Source organism: Lepidochelys kempii, chromosome 12 (genome assembly GCF_965140265.1).
Source record: "Lepidochelys kempii isolate rLepKem1 chromosome 12, rLepKem1.hap2, whole genome shotgun sequence".
Lineage (NCBI taxonomy): Eukaryota > Metazoa > Chordata > Testudines > Cheloniidae > Lepidochelys > Lepidochelys kempii.
In genome coordinates this window covers 1,676,717-1,694,937 of record NC_133267.1, presented here as the reverse complement: position 1 = coordinate 1,694,937, position 18,221 = coordinate 1,676,717, and the positions used below count along the sequence as shown (strand labels likewise).

At 45.5% G+C, this 18,221-nt stretch overlaps 1 protein-coding gene across 1 annotated transcript in view; it reads left to right on the top strand.

The window, feature by feature from the left end:
* LOC140896496 (uncharacterized) overlaps window positions 1-11,370 on the top strand; it is a 191,129-nt gene extending 179,759 nt beyond the window's left edge. The window contains exon 3 of the mRNA XM_073308421.1: window positions 10,767-11,370. Within this exon, the coding sequence (XP_073164522.1) occupies window positions 10,767-10,835 (69 nt within the window). The 3' untranslated portion in view covers window positions 10,836-11,370. The remainder of the gene's footprint in view (window positions 1-10,766) is intronic.
* Window positions 11,371-18,221: the final 6,851 nt, after the last annotated feature.

Here is an 18,221-nt window from a genome sequence, read left to right as displayed (position 1 = left end):
CAAGGGGAAATAGGCTACCTTGCATAATGACTTAGCCACTCCCAGTCTCTATTTAAGCCTAAATTAATAGTGTCCAATTTGCAAATGAATTCCAATTCAGCAGTTTCTCACTGGAGTCTGGATTTGAAGTTTTTTTGTTTTAAGATAGCGACCTTCATGTCTGTAATTGCGTGACCAGAGAGATTGAAGTGTTCTCTGACTGGTTTATGAATGTTATAATTCTTGACATCTGATTTGTGTCCATTTATTCTTTTACGTAGAGACTGTCCAGTTTGACCAAGGTACATGGCAGAGGGGCATTGCTGGCACATGATGGCATATATCACATTGGTGGATGTGCAGGTGAACGAGCCTCTGATCGTGTGGCTGATGTGATTAGGCCCTATGATGGTGTCCCCTGAATATATATGTGCACACAGTTGGCAACGGGCTTTGTTGCAAGGATAGGTTCCTGGGTTAGTGGTTCTGTTGTGTGGTATGTGGTTGTTGGTGAGTATTTGATTCAGGTTGGGGGGCTGTCTGTAGGCAAGAACTGGCCTGTCTCCCAAGATTTGTGAGACAAACACCTACAAGATCTCTATCAAGCATTCTTACAACTACAATACCCACCTGCGGAAGTGAAGAAACAGATTGATAGAGCCAGAAGAGTTCCCAGAAGTCACCTACTACAGGACAGGCCTAACAAAGAAAATAACAGAACGCCACTAGCCGTCACCTTCAGCCCCCAACTAAAACCCCTCCAACGCATTATTAAGGATCTACAACCTATCCTGAAGGATGACCCAACACTCTCACAAATCTTGGGAGACAGGCCAGTCCTTGCCTCCAGACAGCCCCCCAACCTGAAGCAAATACTCACCAACAACCACATACCACACAACAGAACCACTAACCCAGGAACCTATCCTTGCAACAAAGCCCGTTGCCAACTGTCCCCACATATCTATTCAGGGGACACCATCACGGGGCCGAATAATATCAGCCACACGATCAGAGGCTTGTTCACCTGCACATCCAATGTGATATATGCCATCATGTGCCAGCAATGCCCCTCTGCCATGTACCTTGGTCAAACTGGACAGTCTCTACGTAAAAGAATAAATGGACACAAATCAGATGTCAAGAATTATAACATTCATAAACCAGTCGGAGAACACTTCAATCTCTCTGGTCACGCAATCACAGACATGAAGGTCACTATCTTACAACAAAAAAACTTCAAATCCAGACTCCAGCGAGAAACTGCTGAATTGGAATTCATTTGCAAATTGGACACTATTAATTTAGGCTTAAATAGAGACTGGGAGTGGCTAAGTCATTATGCAAGGTAGCCTATTTCCCCTTGCTTTTTCCTACCCGCCCCCCCAGGCGTTCTTGTTAAACTTGGATTTATGCTGGAAATGGCCCACCTTGGTTATCATACACATTGTAAGGAGAGTGGTCAGTTTGGATGAGCTATTACCAGCAGGAGAGTGAGTTTGTATGTATGTGTGTGTGTGTGTGTGTGTGTGGGCGGGGGGGGGGGGTGATAAAACCTGGATTTGTGCTGGAAATGGCCCACCTTGATTATCATGCACATTGTAGGGAGGGTGGTCACTTTGGATGAACTATTACCAGCAGGAGAGTGAGTTTGTGTGTGTATGGGGGTGGGGGGTGAGAAAACCTGGATTTGTGCTGGAAATGGTCCACCTTGATTATCATACACATTGTAAAGAGAGTGGTCACTTTGGATGGGCTATTACCAGCAGGAGATTGAGTTTGTTGATGGGGGAGGGGAGGGCAGAGGGTGAGAAAACCTGGATTTGTGCTGGAAATGGCCCAACTTGATTATCGTACACATTGTAAGGAGAGTGATCACTTTAGATAAGCTATTACCAGCAGGAGAGTGGGGTGGGAGGAGGTATTGTTTCATGGTCTCTGTGTATATAATGTCTTCTGCAGTTTCCACAGTATGCATCCGATGAAGTAAGCTGTAGCTCACAAAAGCTTATGCTCAAATAAATTGGTTAGTCTCTAAGGTGCCACAAGTCCTCCTTTTCTTTTTGCAAATACAGACTAACACAGCTGTTACTCTGAAACCTGTAAAAATAGTGATATCACTGTATTCATATCTCTTTGAAATGAATATCAAATCACCTGCGAATTGTGGAAAACAGGCAATTGCTTTTTGTTTATCCCTGTAGCTAATTACTGGTGAAGCTTAGGAAATAGGTCTACTTCAAAGTCTCCATGATTGCCCATTGTTCGCCTAAGGACTCTGAGCTGTCAAAAGAAGGCCTGGAACTGTATAAAGATATCTTGGGTCCTGATCCTTTTTATATCATTTCTGCTTGATGCTTCATGCGGGGAAAGGTTGAGTCGTAAGACTGAGATCTCCAGTCCCATCTGGATCACCCTGATTGTGAACATTGGACTATAACTTATGGACTAATTTTAAAATAACTCTTTGCAACTATGAAGCACACCATCTCCACTATGAATCTGATCTCAGAACTGTACTCATGTCTGTACGTAAACTGATCTTTTAACCAGTACTCTCTCTCTTCTTTAATAAATTTTAGTTTAGTTAATAAGGATTAGCTGTAAGTGTGTATTTGGGTAAGATCTGAAATATTCATTAACCTGGGAGGCAATGTGTCTGATCCTTTGGGATTGGTAGAACCTTCTTATATGATGAATAAGATTGTCAGTAGTCCTCATCATATTTGACTTGGGGGTGTGGGTGGAGGCTTAAGGCTGGGATGCTTTAAGGGCACTGTGTTGTCAGCTAAAGCTGGGTACCAGTAAGGTATTATAGAAGCTATTTTGTGCTTGCTTGGTAAATCTAAGTATTGGAATATCCACCAGCTTTGGGGATAGTCTGATCCATTCTTTGCAGTTTACCCTAATTGAGTGACCACAGTATGGCTCCCCTGGGATTCTGGTCACAGTGGCAGTATGAGAAAATATCTTATTTGAGCTTACTTCAGCCATACCTGGCAGTACATTAAAGATCTTATGATGAACACATCTGTTGTGTAGGTCACTCAGAAGCAAGCTTCATAGTCAGCCATATCTGGTACAGGAACATGACATGGAGTCAGAAGTAAGCTACAACCAAAGGAGAACAGAAACAGAAGGAAAAAAGCAACAAAGGTTGCAAAAAGAAGGAACAAAGCAACAAAGTTTGCAGGATCTCATCAGCATGCCACTCTTCAATGCCCAGAGAACTTCTGCTTTGACAAATGGATAGACTGGACCCCGTATTTTGCAAGATTTGTAATTGCAAATAAGTTCCACACAAAAATCCTAGAGCTATATAGGTATCATCTTTAATTTTTGCTATGAGGAAGCATGCAGAGCATCTCTTTAAATCCTTTGACTTTAACTGATGACACAAAGATGACTGTGAAAGGGTTCTAGCTGTGTTTGATGCATACTTTATACCTTAGAGAAATGTGGTTTATGAAAGAGCACGTTTTCACCAGAGAATTCATGAGCCAGGGGAAAATGTTGAATGTTTTATAAGAGGCCTGCATACTGTGGCGTTGCACTTTATATGATTTTATGAAAATATCCTAATGAGTGTGAATATAATGTAACTGGAATATGCTTCATGCAAAAGGTCTCTTGTAAGGTGTCATTACAAAGCTTATAATCTACTAAGTGTGGTCATCATATTGGTACGTATGTATCATTCTTGTATCTGAAAAAGAAATGGGAAATATAACTCTGAGGGCCTATTGTAATTATGCAAAGTGTGGGCCATTAATGGTGGTTTGGAATCTTGATGGCTCCCGGCAACCAGGACAATTGACTGTGGATGGCTCTGTTTGCAGGCTGGCCTTCCTGTGAGTCAGGCTGGGAGGAATGAAGGCTTGGGGTCTCACAGGACATGTGCCATGTCACCTGGTCCTGGAATCCATCTTAAACCTGGTGCTTTTCCATTTAGAAGGAGGGGTGGGGATGCAGAGAAACAAAAAATTCCCGCATTGTGCCAAAGCTATATAAGGGGGTGGAACAGAACAAAGGGGGCTACACTCATGAGAAATCCCCTCGCTACCACCTGAGCTGGAACAAGGGCTGTACCAAGGGAAAGGATTGTGCCCAGACTAGGAAGGCCTCCAGTCTGTGATAGAAGTTTACTGAAACATCTGAGGGTGAGGCTTTATCTGTATTCAGTTTTTTTACTGTACTAGGCTTAAACTTGCGGGTTTTATTTTATTTTGCTTGGTAATTCACTTTGTTCTGTCTGTTATTACTTGGAACCACTTAAATCCTACTTTTGGTATTTAATAAAATCACTTTTTACTTATTAATTAACCTAGAGTAAGTATTAATACCTGGGGGGCAAACAGCTGTGCATCTCTCTCTATCAGTGTTATAGAGGGTGAACAATTTATGAGTTTACCCTGTATAAGCTTTATACATGGTAAAATGGATTTATTTGGGGTTTGGGCCCCATTGGGAGCTGGGCATCTGAGTGTTGGAGACAGAAACACTTCTTAAGCTGTTTTCCAGTTAAGCCTGCAGCTGTTGGGGGACATGGTTCAGACCTGGGTCTGGGTTTGTAGCAGACTAGCTTGTCTGGCTCAAGCAGGCAAGGTTCTGAAGTCCCAAGCTGGCAGGGAAACGGCTTAGAGGTAGTCCCAGCATATCAGTTGGCAGTTCCCAAAGGGTTTTCTGTGATCCAACCTGTCACATATACATTGGTTGAAAACTGATTTGGGGAATGCAAAAAACATGACAGTATCAGAGACAGGATGGTTATTGGGTTAACAGATAAAAATCTTTCACAGCAGCTACAATTGAAGACAGACTTGATCCTAGCCATAGCTATACAGAAGCAAAGCAGTTTGAACAACAGACCAAAAGGTAGGGGGAAACCTGAAACTACCTTAGAAGCTATAAAGATACTTGAGTGTTAAAACTCATCATCATAAAACCTATGTGGCAAGGAGAGAGAACTCCCAGAACCAGAGGGACAAATTCCAGCCTGCATGCTCAAGGTATGGAAAAGTCATATTCCAAGAGATGTCTGTCCAGACAGAGGTGCACGGTGTAATAAATGCAGAAAATGGGGAAGTTACTCACCTTGCAGTAACTGAAGTTCTTTGAGATGTGTGTCCCTGTGGGTGCTCCACTCTAGGTGTCGGTGCGTCCTGGCACCATTGATCGGAGATTTTTGGTAGCAGTGCCTGGTCGGGACGCAGACACTCAGTTGGTATCTCCCATCTCGTTGGAATCTTCGTGAGCACCTGCATCCCGCACTCCCCTCAGTTCCTTCTCTACTGTGGCGCGATTATACTAGTACTCCAAAGTAGAGGGGAGGTGGGTGGGGAGTGGAGCACGCACAGGGACACACATCTTGAAGAACTTCAATTACTGCAAGGTGAGTAACTTCCCCTTCTTCTTTGAGTGCTGTCACTGTGGGTGCTCCACTCTAGGTGAATGTGTAGCAGTACCCACTATCGTCAGTGGGACTTTGGAGATAAGGCAGTGAGTACTGTAGAGAGTACTGTATGGCCTACTATGGTGTCTGCTGTGGTATCTTGCGTGATAGAATAGTGTTTGGCAATCGTGTGTTCAGATGACCATGTAGCCACTCAACAGAAGTCAGAAATGGGTACGTTATGTAGGAAGGCAACGGATGTCGACACAGCTCGAGTGGAATGAGTTCTAATGCCTTCGGGCGGTTGAATGTTTTGAATATTGTAAGAGGATCTGATGCAGTCAGAGAACCACTTGGACAGACATTGTTTAGAGATAGCCGTACCTTTCGATCTTTCGGTGATGGAGACAAAGAGTCATGGAGATTTACGAAATGGCTTAGTCCTGTCTAACTAAAAGGCAGTTGCTTGCCTGACATTGAGAGTATGTAGGGATGCCTCGTGTGGAGTCTTGTGAGGTTTGGGATACAAAATAGGCAAGTATATTGGTTGGTTAAGGTGGATACTACCTTAGGGAGAAATTCAGGATGTGGTCTCAGAGTGACTTTGTCTTTGGAGAAGATTGTGTAGGGAGGATGGGCCATCAGGGCGCTTATTTCACCTACTCTCCTTGCTGATGTTATTGCAACTAAGAAAGCCACCTTCATGGACATATGGAGAAGAGAGGAGGTAGCCAAAGGCTCGAATGGAGGTTTCATGAGAGCGTGAAGAACGAGGTTAAGATTCCATGTAGCTGCCGTTGGGTAAATTTCAGGGTAGCAATTTTGCAGGCCCGTGAGAAATCGTTTTATGGTGGGGTGGGTAAAGCGTGAATAACCTTCTAACAGGTCATGTAAGGTGGTAAGTGCCGCCAGGTGTACTTTGATGGAGCTGAGCGAAAGTCCGTCCTGTTTTAGTTTCAGGAGGTAGTCTAGAATGTTAGGGAGGGTCACCGTATTGGGCATTAAGTGATTAACTTACTTCTGCAGGTAAGTTTTACGAGTGGAGTTTTTTCTACTGTGCAGGAGGATGTATCGGACTTGCTCGGAACAGGCTAGTTCATGGGTTTAGAACCATGAAGGAACCAGGCTGTCAGGTGGAGCTTTTGGAGCTGCGGGTGAAGAACCCATCCATTGGGAAAGGAGATCTGGTTTTTTGGGGAGAGCCCGTGGATGACGGGAGGACATGCGGAGTAGGTAAGGATACCACGTCTGTCTCTGCCAAGCAGGGGCAATAAGGGTGACCCAGGCCTTGTCGTCTATGATCTTCCAAAGAACCCTGTGTAGCAGAGGGATTGGTGGGAAGGTGTAGAGGAGAGAGTTGTTCCATGGGATGAGGAACGTGTCTCCTACAGATGCAGTCCCGAGTCTCGCTCTGGAGCAAAACAGCCGATATTTTTGATTCTGGGTTGTGGCAAAGAGGTCTACTGATGGGATATCCCAGAGGGAGAAGATCTGTTGAAGTACTGCGGGATGCAGTTCCCATTCGTGTTCTGTTGAGAAGTGTCTGCTGAGTGTGTCGGCAGTAGTGTTGTGGCAGTCTGGTAGGTAGGAAGTGATGATTTGTATTTGATGTTGTATGCACCAATTCCACAGTTGGATGGCTTCCATCCATAGGGAATGTGATCGGGCTCCCCCTTGTCTGTTGATGTAGTACATACATGCTATGTTGTCTGTTAAGACCCAAATAGATTTGTTCTTTATGAGGGGAAGAAAGTGAAGGCATGCTCGCCTCACAGCTCTGAGCTCTAAGATTTATGTGTAGGTGCGTCTCTGATGCGGACCATCGGCCTTGTGCCCTGTATCCCCCTAGATGCGCTCCCCAGCCAATTAGGGAAGCGTCCGTGGTGAGCATGAGTGTTGGGGATCGTTGCTGGAAGTGAACCTCCATGCAGAGGTTTTCTGGTCTTGTCCACCAATGTAGGGAAGCTAGAACATTGGGAGGAGGAGTTAGCAGCGTCCTTAAGGTGTGTCTTTTGGGTTTGAAATTGGAGTTGAGCCAGCCCGGAAGACATCTCATGTGTAGCCTGGCAAACTGGACCACAAAGGCGGTGGCTGCCATGTGACCAAGGAGCTGTAGACAGATTCTTGCTTGCGTCCTGGGACGCATAGAGAGCGTACATGTGAGCTGTGTGATAGCAAGGAATCTCTGATATGGGAGCGAGACTGTGCTCTGGCTTGAGTTGAAATGAGTTCCGATGAACTCGATCTGTTGTGTAGGTGTCAGGGTGGATTTTTGGATGTTTATTTGGAGGCCTAGGCTGTGAAAGAAGGAGATAGCGAAATGGGTAGCTTGAAGTGTCTCGCCATAGGAGTTGCCCTTGATGAGGCAATCATCCAGATAGGGGAAAAGTGTGATCCCATGTTTGTGGAGGTGAGCCACGACCATGGCTAGAGTTTGGAAAAGACTCTTGGCGCTGTGGAGAGGCCAAAAGGAAGAAAGAACTCTTTATTGAAAATGGTCATGACCGATTGTGAATTGTAGGAAGTGTCTTTCAGCTGAATGAATTGATATATGAAAATAAGCGTCCTGTAGGTCGAGGGCTGTGAACCAGTCCCCTTGATCCAGTGCAGGAATTATTATGCCCAGTATGACCATCTTGAATTTTTGTATCCTCACCAATTTGTTCAGTCAGCATAGATCTAGTATAGGCCTCCATCCCCCGGTCTCTTTGTGGGTCAGAAAGTGATGGGAGTAGAACCCTTTCCCTCGATGTTGCATTGGCACAGGTTCCGCTGTGCCTAGCTGGAGAAGGTGAGCCACTTCTGTGCAAAGTAGGTGCTCATGAGAGGGGTCCCTGAAGAGGGACGGGGAAGGGTAGGAGGATAGGATATGAATGGGATAGAGTAACCGGACTGAACTATTTCGAGGACCCAGTGATCCTGTGTAATACGCTGCCAGGCATGTTGGAAACTCTGGAGCCGGTGACCAAATGGGCAAGTAGGCTGTGGAATCAAGGGGTGGTCACGCAGACCCTCAACCAACGTTTCAAAATTGTGGTTTATTTCCGGATGGGTGGGAGGTGGTTGCTTGAACTTGATTTTGTTTGCGCTTAGGGGTCTAGAGCGATTCCTATTCACGTCATATGGTTTGGGTTGAGGCCGATAATATTGTTGTGTGCATGGTCTTTGGTAAGGTTGGTATCGTTGTCTCCTGGGAAGAGATGGGTGAATACCCACGGTGTGCAGTGTCGCTCTAGAATCTTTCATAGTGTGAAGTAGTTCATCAGTTTTTTTGGAAAACAGTTTGTCTTTATGAAAGGGGAGGTCCTCAACTTTGGTCTGCAGATCTTTATGGATGCCAGATGCAGAAAGCCATGAAGATCTGCGCATCACCACAGCAGTTGCAGTAGTACGGGCTGCTGTGTCCGCCGTGTCTAAAGAGGCTTGTAGGGCCGTTCTGGAAATCAATTGGCCTTTGCTCAGAATTGATTTAAAGTCCGCTCTCCTATCCTCTGGAATGTAGGAGGCAAATTCAAAAAGTTTATTGTAGTTATCAAAGTCATAGCTGGCGAGGCGTCCAGAGTAGTTTGCAATCCTGAATTGTAGAGTGGAGGACGTGTAAACCTTGCGACCCAAGTCCTTGTCTTGCAGGGTGGGCCGATATTGTGGCTGTTTCGTCCTTTGTGCGACTGCATCCATGACGAGAGAGTTCAGCTGTGGGTGAGAAAATAGGAAGTCAGCATCCTTAGCAGGAACATAGTATTTACGTTCGGCCTTTCTGCAGGTAGGTAATAAAGAAGCTGGAGTTTGCCAGAGAGTGTCAGCTGGTTCCACTAGTGCTTCATTTATAGGGAGCGCGATCTTTGAGGGTGCAGAGGGTTGAAGGATTCTGAGGAGTTTGTGTTGTGTCTCCTGAACCTCTTCTAGGGGGATGTCTTGACTGAGTACCACCCTCTTGAAAAGCTCTTGAAATTGTTTACAGTTGTCCATGTTCTGTGGAGGTGGGGGTGGGGAGAGGGCTCCGTCTGGAGCAGATGAAGAATTAGGGTTCGGTGAGTCAGGATATGGTTTGTAGCTCACATTCTCAGGAGGGGGTTCAGGTACTCTAGAAGTGGACGGAGCTGGAGTTCGAGGCACAGAAGCGGGTAGTGGTTTCGTGGAAGAGGTCTGAGGATGAGTGGTAGGAGGATGTGGCCAAGGGTACCACTGGGGCCAAGGCACAGAGTAGGAGAACCCAGGTGCAGTCCATGGGGGGCGGGACGGGAGGGAAAGTAGGGAAACTGAGGCTGGTGGCTGTGGACCGTAGCCTGAGGTGGAAGAGGGTTCGGTGGAGGAGGAGAGGCAGGTGGGGAGAACTCTGCCTGCTGCTGTATATCGGGATCACTGTCAGTGAAGGTAGTCAGTGCAGGTGGTGAGAGCGGCTGTTCGAAGAGTGAGCCCTGTGTATCCAGGAGAGGAGAGTTAGGCTCAGGTGGCACTGTGAGGTCACATTGAGTGAGGAACTGCTGCTCCTGCTCCCTGGGCTGCACCCAGCCTGGACTGTGCTCTCGTGCATTAGCGAGTGAACATGAAAGTGTCAGCGGTGCCACGGTCTGTTGGAGGTGCCCTGCAGGGGGTCGGCTGCTGGTGCCGGGGCAGGAGGCAGGCTCAGAGACGACATTCTCCCCGGCACCGGGGCAGAGCGCGCAGTTGGCGCTGCGGCTATTTTTCACGCAGGGGGGTCAGTGCTGATGTCCTTGTCGGCACCGGGGCAGAGAGGGTTTTAGTGCTGAGGCGCTTGGTGCTGCAGAAACCTTCCCAGTACAGGAGGTCGGGTTCCTGCCTCCACGGTCTGTGGGAGCCGTGGCTGAGGCTTTAGAAAGAGCTGAGGCACCTGCCTGTGGCACGGTCAGCACAGAGGGTAAGGATCTCGTGGGAGACCCTTTACCCTTGTCAGAGTCTCTCCTATGAGACTGCTGTGCTTTTTGCCTCTGTTCCAAAGAGGGTGAAGCAACGCTCCCCACTGGTTCAGATCTGCCCGGGGAGCGTGTAGGAGCAGGTTTAACTTTCCCCGTCTCTGAAAGCCGCAGGTCCCTGTCGCGCCGAGCCCTTGACTTGAGGCTCGTAGAGCGGACGCACTTTGCAGGGATGTGGGTTTCCCCAAGGCAGTTCACACAATGTGAGTCCCATCGGACCGTGGCATGGAGTCCTGACAGGAAACACACTTTTTGAATCCTGAAGCCCCTGGCATTATGATCTAGAAATGGCAGGGGAGAGTGTCTCAGCAGGAGACAAGCCTGAAGTGAAAAGGTTTTTTTGTTGTTTGTTTGTTGTTTGTTTTTTAACTAAGTAACTATGTAACTACACTAAAGGAAGGGAAACAACTGGGATGTAACTAATAACTATTTCTATATTCTTTGTTACTTTTTTGCTACAGAGATCAGGGAAGGGAAGTAGCACTGCCCCGAGACCCGTCTTCAGCCAGGGATGGTTGAGAAGGAACTGAGGAGGGTGCAGGATGCAGGCGCTCAGGAAGATTACAACAAGATGGGAGATACCAACTGAGCACCTGCATCCCGACCAGGAGCTGCTACCAAAAATCTCCGATCAACGGCACTGGGTCACACCGACACCTAGAGTGGAGCACCAACAGGGACAGCACTCGAAGAAGAAATTGACAATTTACAGCTGTTTGCTGCACCAAAGCAGTCAGGGAGTTGACTTGTTACAGACAGACAGTCAGTCAATAGCTATTCTTACTGGGATCTATCACTTGTGATGACCTAGCGCCTACCTAGGAATCCCTGTTGAGGTTACAGGGACAAACCATCCCAATGAGTTGAAAGAATAGTAAATATGGCAGACGACCAGCTTGGCTTAATGGTGAAATCCTAGCGGATCTTAAACATAAAAAAGAAGCTTACAAGAAGTGGAAGGTTGGACATATGACCAGGGAAAAGTATAAAAATATTGCTCGGGCATGTAGGAATGTTATCAGGAGGGCCAAATCGCACCTGGAGCTGCAGCTAGCCAGAGATGTCAAGAGTAACAAGAAGGGTTTCTTCAGGTATGTTGGCAACAAGAAGAAAGCCAAGGAATGTGTGGGCCCCTTACTGAATGAGGGAGGCAACCTAGTGACAGAGGATGTGGAAAAAGCTAATGTACTCAATGCTTTTTTTGCCTCTGTTTTCACTAACAAGGTCAGCTCCCAGACTGCTGCGCTGGGCATCACAAAATGGGGAAGAGATGGCCAGCCCTCTGTGGAGATAGAGGTGGTTAGGGACTATTTAGAAAAGCTGGACGTGCACAAGTCCATGGGGCCGGACGAGTTGCATCCGAGAGTGCTGAAGGAATTGGCGGCTGTGATTGCAGAGCCATTGGCCATTATCTTTGAAAACTCGTGGCGAACCGGGGAAGTCCCGGATGACTGGAAAAAGGCTAATGTAGTGCCAATCTTTAAAAAAGGGAAGAAGGAGGATCCTGGGAACTACAGGCCAGTCAGCCTCACCTCAGTCCCCGGAAAAATCATGGAGCAGGTCCTCAAAGAATCAATCCTGAAGCACTTGCATGAGAGGAAAGTGATCAGGAACAGCCAGCATGGATTCACCAAGGGAAGGTCATGCCTGACTAATCTAATCGCCTTTTATGATGAGATTACTGGTTCTGTGGATGAAGGGAAAGCAGTGGATGTATTGTTTCTTGACTTTAGCAAAGCTTTTGACACGGTCTCCCATAGTATTCTTGTCAGCAAGTTAAGGAAGTATGGGCTGGATGAATGCACTATAAGGTGGGTAGAAAGCTGGCTAGATTGTCGGGCTCAACGGGTAGTGATCAATGGCTCCATGTCTAGTTGGCAGCCGGTATCAAGTGGAGTGCCCCAAGGGTCGGTCCTGGGGCCGGTTTTATTCAATATCTTCATAAATGATCTGGAGGATGGTGTGGATTGCACTCTCAGCAAATTTGCGGATGATACTAAACTGGGAGGAGTGGTAGATATGCTGGAGGGGAGGGATAGGATACAGAAGGACCTAGACAAATTGGAAGATTGGGCCAAAAGGAATCTGATGAGGTTCAATAAGGATAAGTGCAGGGTCCTGCACTTAGGACGGAAGAACCCAATGCACAGCTACAGACTAGGGACCGAATGGCTAGGCAGCAGTTCTGCGGAAAAGGACCTAGGGGTGACAGTGGACGAGAAGCTGGATATGAGTCAGCAGTGTGCCCTTGTTGCCAAGAAGGCCAATGGCATTTTGGGATGTATAAGTAGGGGCATAGCGAGCAGATCGAGGGACGTGATCGTTCCCCTCTATTCGACATTGGTGAGGCCTCATCTGGAGTACTGTGTCCAGTTTTGGGCCCCACACTTCAAGAAGGATGTGGATAAATTGGAGAGAGTCCAGCGAAGGGCAACAAAAATGATTAGGGGACTGGAACACATGAGTTATGAGGAGAGGCTGAGGGAGCTGGGATTGTTTAGCCTGCAGAAGAGAAGAATGAGGGGGGATTTGATAGCTGCTTTCAACTGCCTGAAAGGGGGTTCCAAAGAGGATGGCTCTAGACTGTTCTCAATGGTAGCAGATGACAGAACGAGGAGTAATGGTCTCAAGTTGCAGCAGTGGGGGAGGTTTAGATTGGATATTAGGAAAACCTTTTTCACTAAGAGGGTGGTGAAACACTGGAATGCGTTACCTAGGGAGGTGGTAGAATCTCCTTCCTTAGAGGTTTTTAAGGTCAGGCTTGACAAAGCCCTGGCTGGGATGATTTAACTGGGAATTGGTCCTGCTTCAAGCAGGGGGTTGGACTAGATGACCTTCTGGGGTCCCTTCCAACCCTGATATTCTATGATTCTATGATTCTACCTGGAGAGTGAAACTGAATATTCATGGCAAGACTATTGACTTTAACACTCACATCACAGTTATTTCAAAAGGGTCTTACAATCACCTTCAACCCCTTTCAGAGGTGAAGACACTTGACAAAGCTTTGACTAGCCCTAGTGGTATTCTGAATTGTGTGGGCCACTTCACCACAGAAAGAGCTTATGAAAACAAAAATTATGCATTCAGAGTACATGCAAAGGATCAAAGACCAACAACCTTCTTAGTTACAGCATGGCAGTCATGATGGATTTAATGAAAAGGTGGAAGAATTTGACAGAGGATTTGATGAATTGGAGTTTTGAAAGATGATCCAGTACTAATCAACTTAAGAGACCATGTTGAATCGTACAATGTACAAACACCTCTATCAGAGGGACCTGGGAAGAGATTAGCTGCAGATTGATGGAAATTCAGAGGATTTGGTTATAGTGGACTATTTTTCTGGTATATAGAAATCATGTACTTGAAAGTCATAACACGTTTCAGTGTTATTGAGAAACTGAAGTGCACTTTGATATTCCTGAACAACTAGTGATGGATAAGGGACCACAATTCACTGCAGCAGAATTTAAGTAATTTGAAACAAAATATGATTTTGATCATGTTGCTAGCAGCTCATAGTATCCACAAGTAAATGGAGAGGCTGAGAGAGCTGTACAGATAGCCAAGAAAATTCTACAGCAGGAAAATGCATTTCTTTGCTCTCCTGAGTTACAAATGAACCCCAATAGCAGCTACTGGATATGGTCGAGCACAAAACCTGATAGGAGGACAACTCAGACCTACTGTTTCAACTCTGAGCTGGGAATCTATCTCTCAAATGGCCAGATATGAAGAGAGTAGCCAAAATGGATAAAAATATTAAAAGACAGTTTATGAACATTTTTACAACAGATATCACTGAGTTCGAGAACTGCCAGGTCTAGAGCCTGGTGACCATGTTCATGTCAAATTGGATGGGAAAAAGGATGGACAACTCCACCTGACATAAAAAGAAAGAATTCAGTGCTGAGATAGTATGATAGAGACAGACAGTGGAGAGTTCAACAGAAACTGTGGGCATCTAGGTTATTCTTCAGAAAGAACAGTCAACAGAGCAAACACTACAGATGCAGAACAAAATGATGACTCAAGGACCCAGGACTGACCACAGCTAGTCATTGCAACTAATGGACAGTCGGATGACCAAGTTGTTGTGTGTTTGGGTTGTGCATTTAGACAACCAGAGGGAGTCACAGATGCTGAACAGACTGATACTTACTGAATTTCAAAGATAGTGTAAATGGTAGGAATGTAGAACTTCAAAGGGGAGATTTAATGGAATGATAAACTGTATTATACTTTGCATAATGACAAGTTTCAAAGTAGCAGCCGTGTTAGTCTGTATTCGCAAAAAGAAAAGGAGTACTTGTGGCACCTTAGAGACTAACCAATTTATTTGAGCATAAGCTTTCGTGAGCTACAGCTCACTTCATCGGATGCATACTGTGGAAAGTGTAGAAGATCTTTTTATACACACAAAGCATGAAAAAATACCTCCCCCCAACAGGAGAGTGGGTTTGGGGGGGGGGGGAGAGAAAACCTGGATTTGTGCTGGAAATGGCCCAACTTGATTATCATACATATTGTAAGGAGAGTGATCACTTTAGATAAGCTATTACCAGCAGGAGAGTGGGGTGGGGGGAGGTATTTTTTCATGCTTTGTGTGTATAAAAAGATCTTCTACAAAAGAACAAATCCCAGAATATTGTGTCCTGTGAAAGCAGCTTTTGTCCCATAGGGATGTGGCTGGGAAATTGATAGAACTTTGGCATTACAATTTCATTCCCAATGCCAATTCTCCAGTTTCCCTAATATACCTGCCCTCCCAGTGATTATTACAGATGCTTGCCAGCAGATGGAAATAGGAAATTGTTACCATATTATTTATTTAGTATCCGCATTAGTGAGCTTGTCCCTGAATAATAAAACAAAGACAACCGTTGCACTAAGGACTTTGGAGTCTTGTGATAAAGGGCCAAATACAGCCCTGCTATAAGTAGGAGTAACTGATGTCCGTGGGAATTGCTCCCACTTACTCCAAGGCTGAATTTGGTCCTTGCTGTCCCTACAAAAGAGGGTTGTGGTAGCTGAATCATGGAATATTAGGGTTGGAAGAGACCTCAGGAGGTCATCTAGTCCAATCCCCTGCTCAAAGCAGGACCAACACCATCCTGCCTGACCTAATCAGCTATCTTTCATATTTTATTCTACCTGATTTGGATCATGGCTTATTTTCTTGCTTTCTTATTGAGCTACTTCTGCTTTTCTTGGTCTTTTCAGAGCTCAGTATCTTCCCTGATTCTCTAAAAGCAAGGTTGGCTTTGGAGGCAAACCGCCCTCGGCTCTAGTATCCTTGTGCTGTCTCACACTGACCCAGAAGTCAGAGCTTCAGGTTGGGAAAGAGGCAGTTCAGAGGTATCCCCTCAGACTCAGTGGATCTGCCACAGCATGTTTGGTTAATTAGTTCTCAGTTGGCACTTCCCTTGCCTCATTTTATTAGCCATGTCCCTCTAAAATCCATCAAGTTTGTTATTCCTGCTGTAGGCAAAACAGTGTGGAAATAGTATCCAAATTCTGACAGTGGCCAGCGCCAGAGGAAGATGTAAGCAATTCTGCACTGGGCAATTATGTATAACCTGCCCTTAGGGCGAATGTGTCTTCCTAACCCCTATCAATTAGTGGCTGTCTCATGCTCTGAACCAGGACGGTTTATAGCCCTTTGATTTTTGTTTTCTTCCATCAAATGTAACTGCAGACATTCTCATGATACATTTAAATTACATACCAAAAACTACCTTAAAAGAACATTTTTTAAATTGCAAAGTCAAGCACTAGAAAGTTAGGGAAAGCTAGAGTTACAGTTGGCCTGCACATCCTTAATTCTGCTTCCTTGTACATAACTCCTGGGGAGTCAGGCAGGGGTCGTGCGGAAAAAAACAGAATGTGATCATGTACTTAAAGTACATGCATATGCACAAGGGGGCCTGAATTAAGGTTTCACGGGCAATCCAACAGCTGGCATTTTGTAACTTTTTGACTGCTTGACTTGGCAGCCTCAGAAGGCTGTTTATTCCGTGGAAGGGATGGGCTGCTGGGACCAGGAAATGGTTGGAGGACTCTGGTCTGGCACAGCTCATCCTGGGAGGAGGTAGGATCTCCCACCCATATGGTGTGTTAGGATATAGATATTTCGGCCTGTCTGCAAAGGCGTATACTTCAAGAATTTAGGTATATGTTTATCACTTGGCTAGTTATAGAGATATAAACGAAAGAATCAAAATCATTGTCTGCCGGTGTAAGGGCCTTCTCTTACTGTGACAATCTGAGGCCCTGATCTTAGGCTAAGGCCTCTGGCTGAGCAGCTGAGGCAGCCATAAGCTGAGAAGTGTGTGGTCACATCCTTACATTCCAAAGTGCATTGAAATAAGGTGCTATTGGGCTGTTAGGAATACAGTCCTGTCCTGATAATGCCTATCGCCTCCAGAGAAAGGGAAGTGCCTAGAAGATGTAAAAGGAGACTTAGTTTCCTGTCTGGCAAGAACTCACTTATCAATAGCTGGGATGTGAAATCCTCATTTCTTTGTTGTTCTGTCACTGTAGTCTCCATCTCCGTATTGTCTGTCTGTATAATCTCTGTCTGGTTCTGTGATTGTTTCTGTCTGCTGTATAAATAATTTTGTTCGGTGTAAACCAATTGAGGTGGTAGGATATAATTGGTTAGATAATCATGTTACAATATGTTAGGATTGGTTAATTAAATTTCAGTAAAATGATTGGGTAAGGTATAGCTAAGCAGAACTCAAGTTTTACTATATAGTCTGCAGTCAATCAGGAAGTAAAGGGGGGAATGGGAACAGGGAATGGGGGTGGGGGAATTGGAATCATGTTTTGCTAAAGGGGGGAATGGGAACAGGGACACAGGCAAGGTTCTGTGGTGTCAGAGCTGGGAAGGGGGACACTAAGGAAGGAAATTGGGATCATTGCTTGCTGGAAGTTCACCCCAATAAACATCGAATTGTCTGCACCTTTGGACTTCGGGTATTGTTGCTCTCTGTTCAAGCAAGAAGGACCAGGGAAGTGAGTGGGTGAAGGAATAAGCCCCTAACACGGTGCTCCCAGAGTAGGGGATGGGCTGATGAGGCCATGTGTGGTGTCCAGGGGGGTGGGGGAGAAAGGGAGTCCAGCCTGGCCTTCTCCCCAACACCTGCTGCTGCAGCTGCTCTGACAGCTCCCAGGCTTTCTTGGTGCAATGTGCTGCTGCTTTGGTGGTGACAAATGGTGGGTAAGGTCCCTATCAATGGTCCTTTATCAGCTCACTGAGGACTGACGATGTGTTAGTAGCCAGAGCTTTTCCTTCTGTCCTTACTGGACTGATAAGGTCCAGACAACTACTTCTTTATCAATTATATATTTCTCAGTATTATGCCCTTTTCTTACAGCTTATTTGACCTGGTAACTAGCTTCCTACTTACTGGTCATCCTTGTCATCTTAACACTAGCCCTGTTATATCTGCTGCATAAAACACTGATGCCTGTTAATGTACAGAACCTCAGTAGAACCTTACAAACGCCTCAGGAATGGAGGCTGTTCGTAACTCAAATGTTTGCAACTCTGAACAAAACATTATGGTTGTTCTTTCAAAATTTTACAACTGAACGTTGACTTATTTGAAACTTCACTATGTAGAAGAAAAATACTGCTTTTAACCATCTTAGTTTAAATGAAACAAGCACAGAAACAGTTTCCTTACCTTGTCAAATCTTTTTAGTTTTTAAACTTTCCCTTCTTTTTCTTTTTTATTATTATTTGTAGTAGTTTACATTTAGCACAGCACTATTTTGGCTTTCTCCCCTCTAGCCCCTAATTTTTGCTGCCGCCTGATTGCGTACTTCTAATTCCAAATGAGGTGTGTGGTTGACTGATCAGTTCATAACCCTGAGGATCTGCTGCATTTGTATTCCCTTAGTTT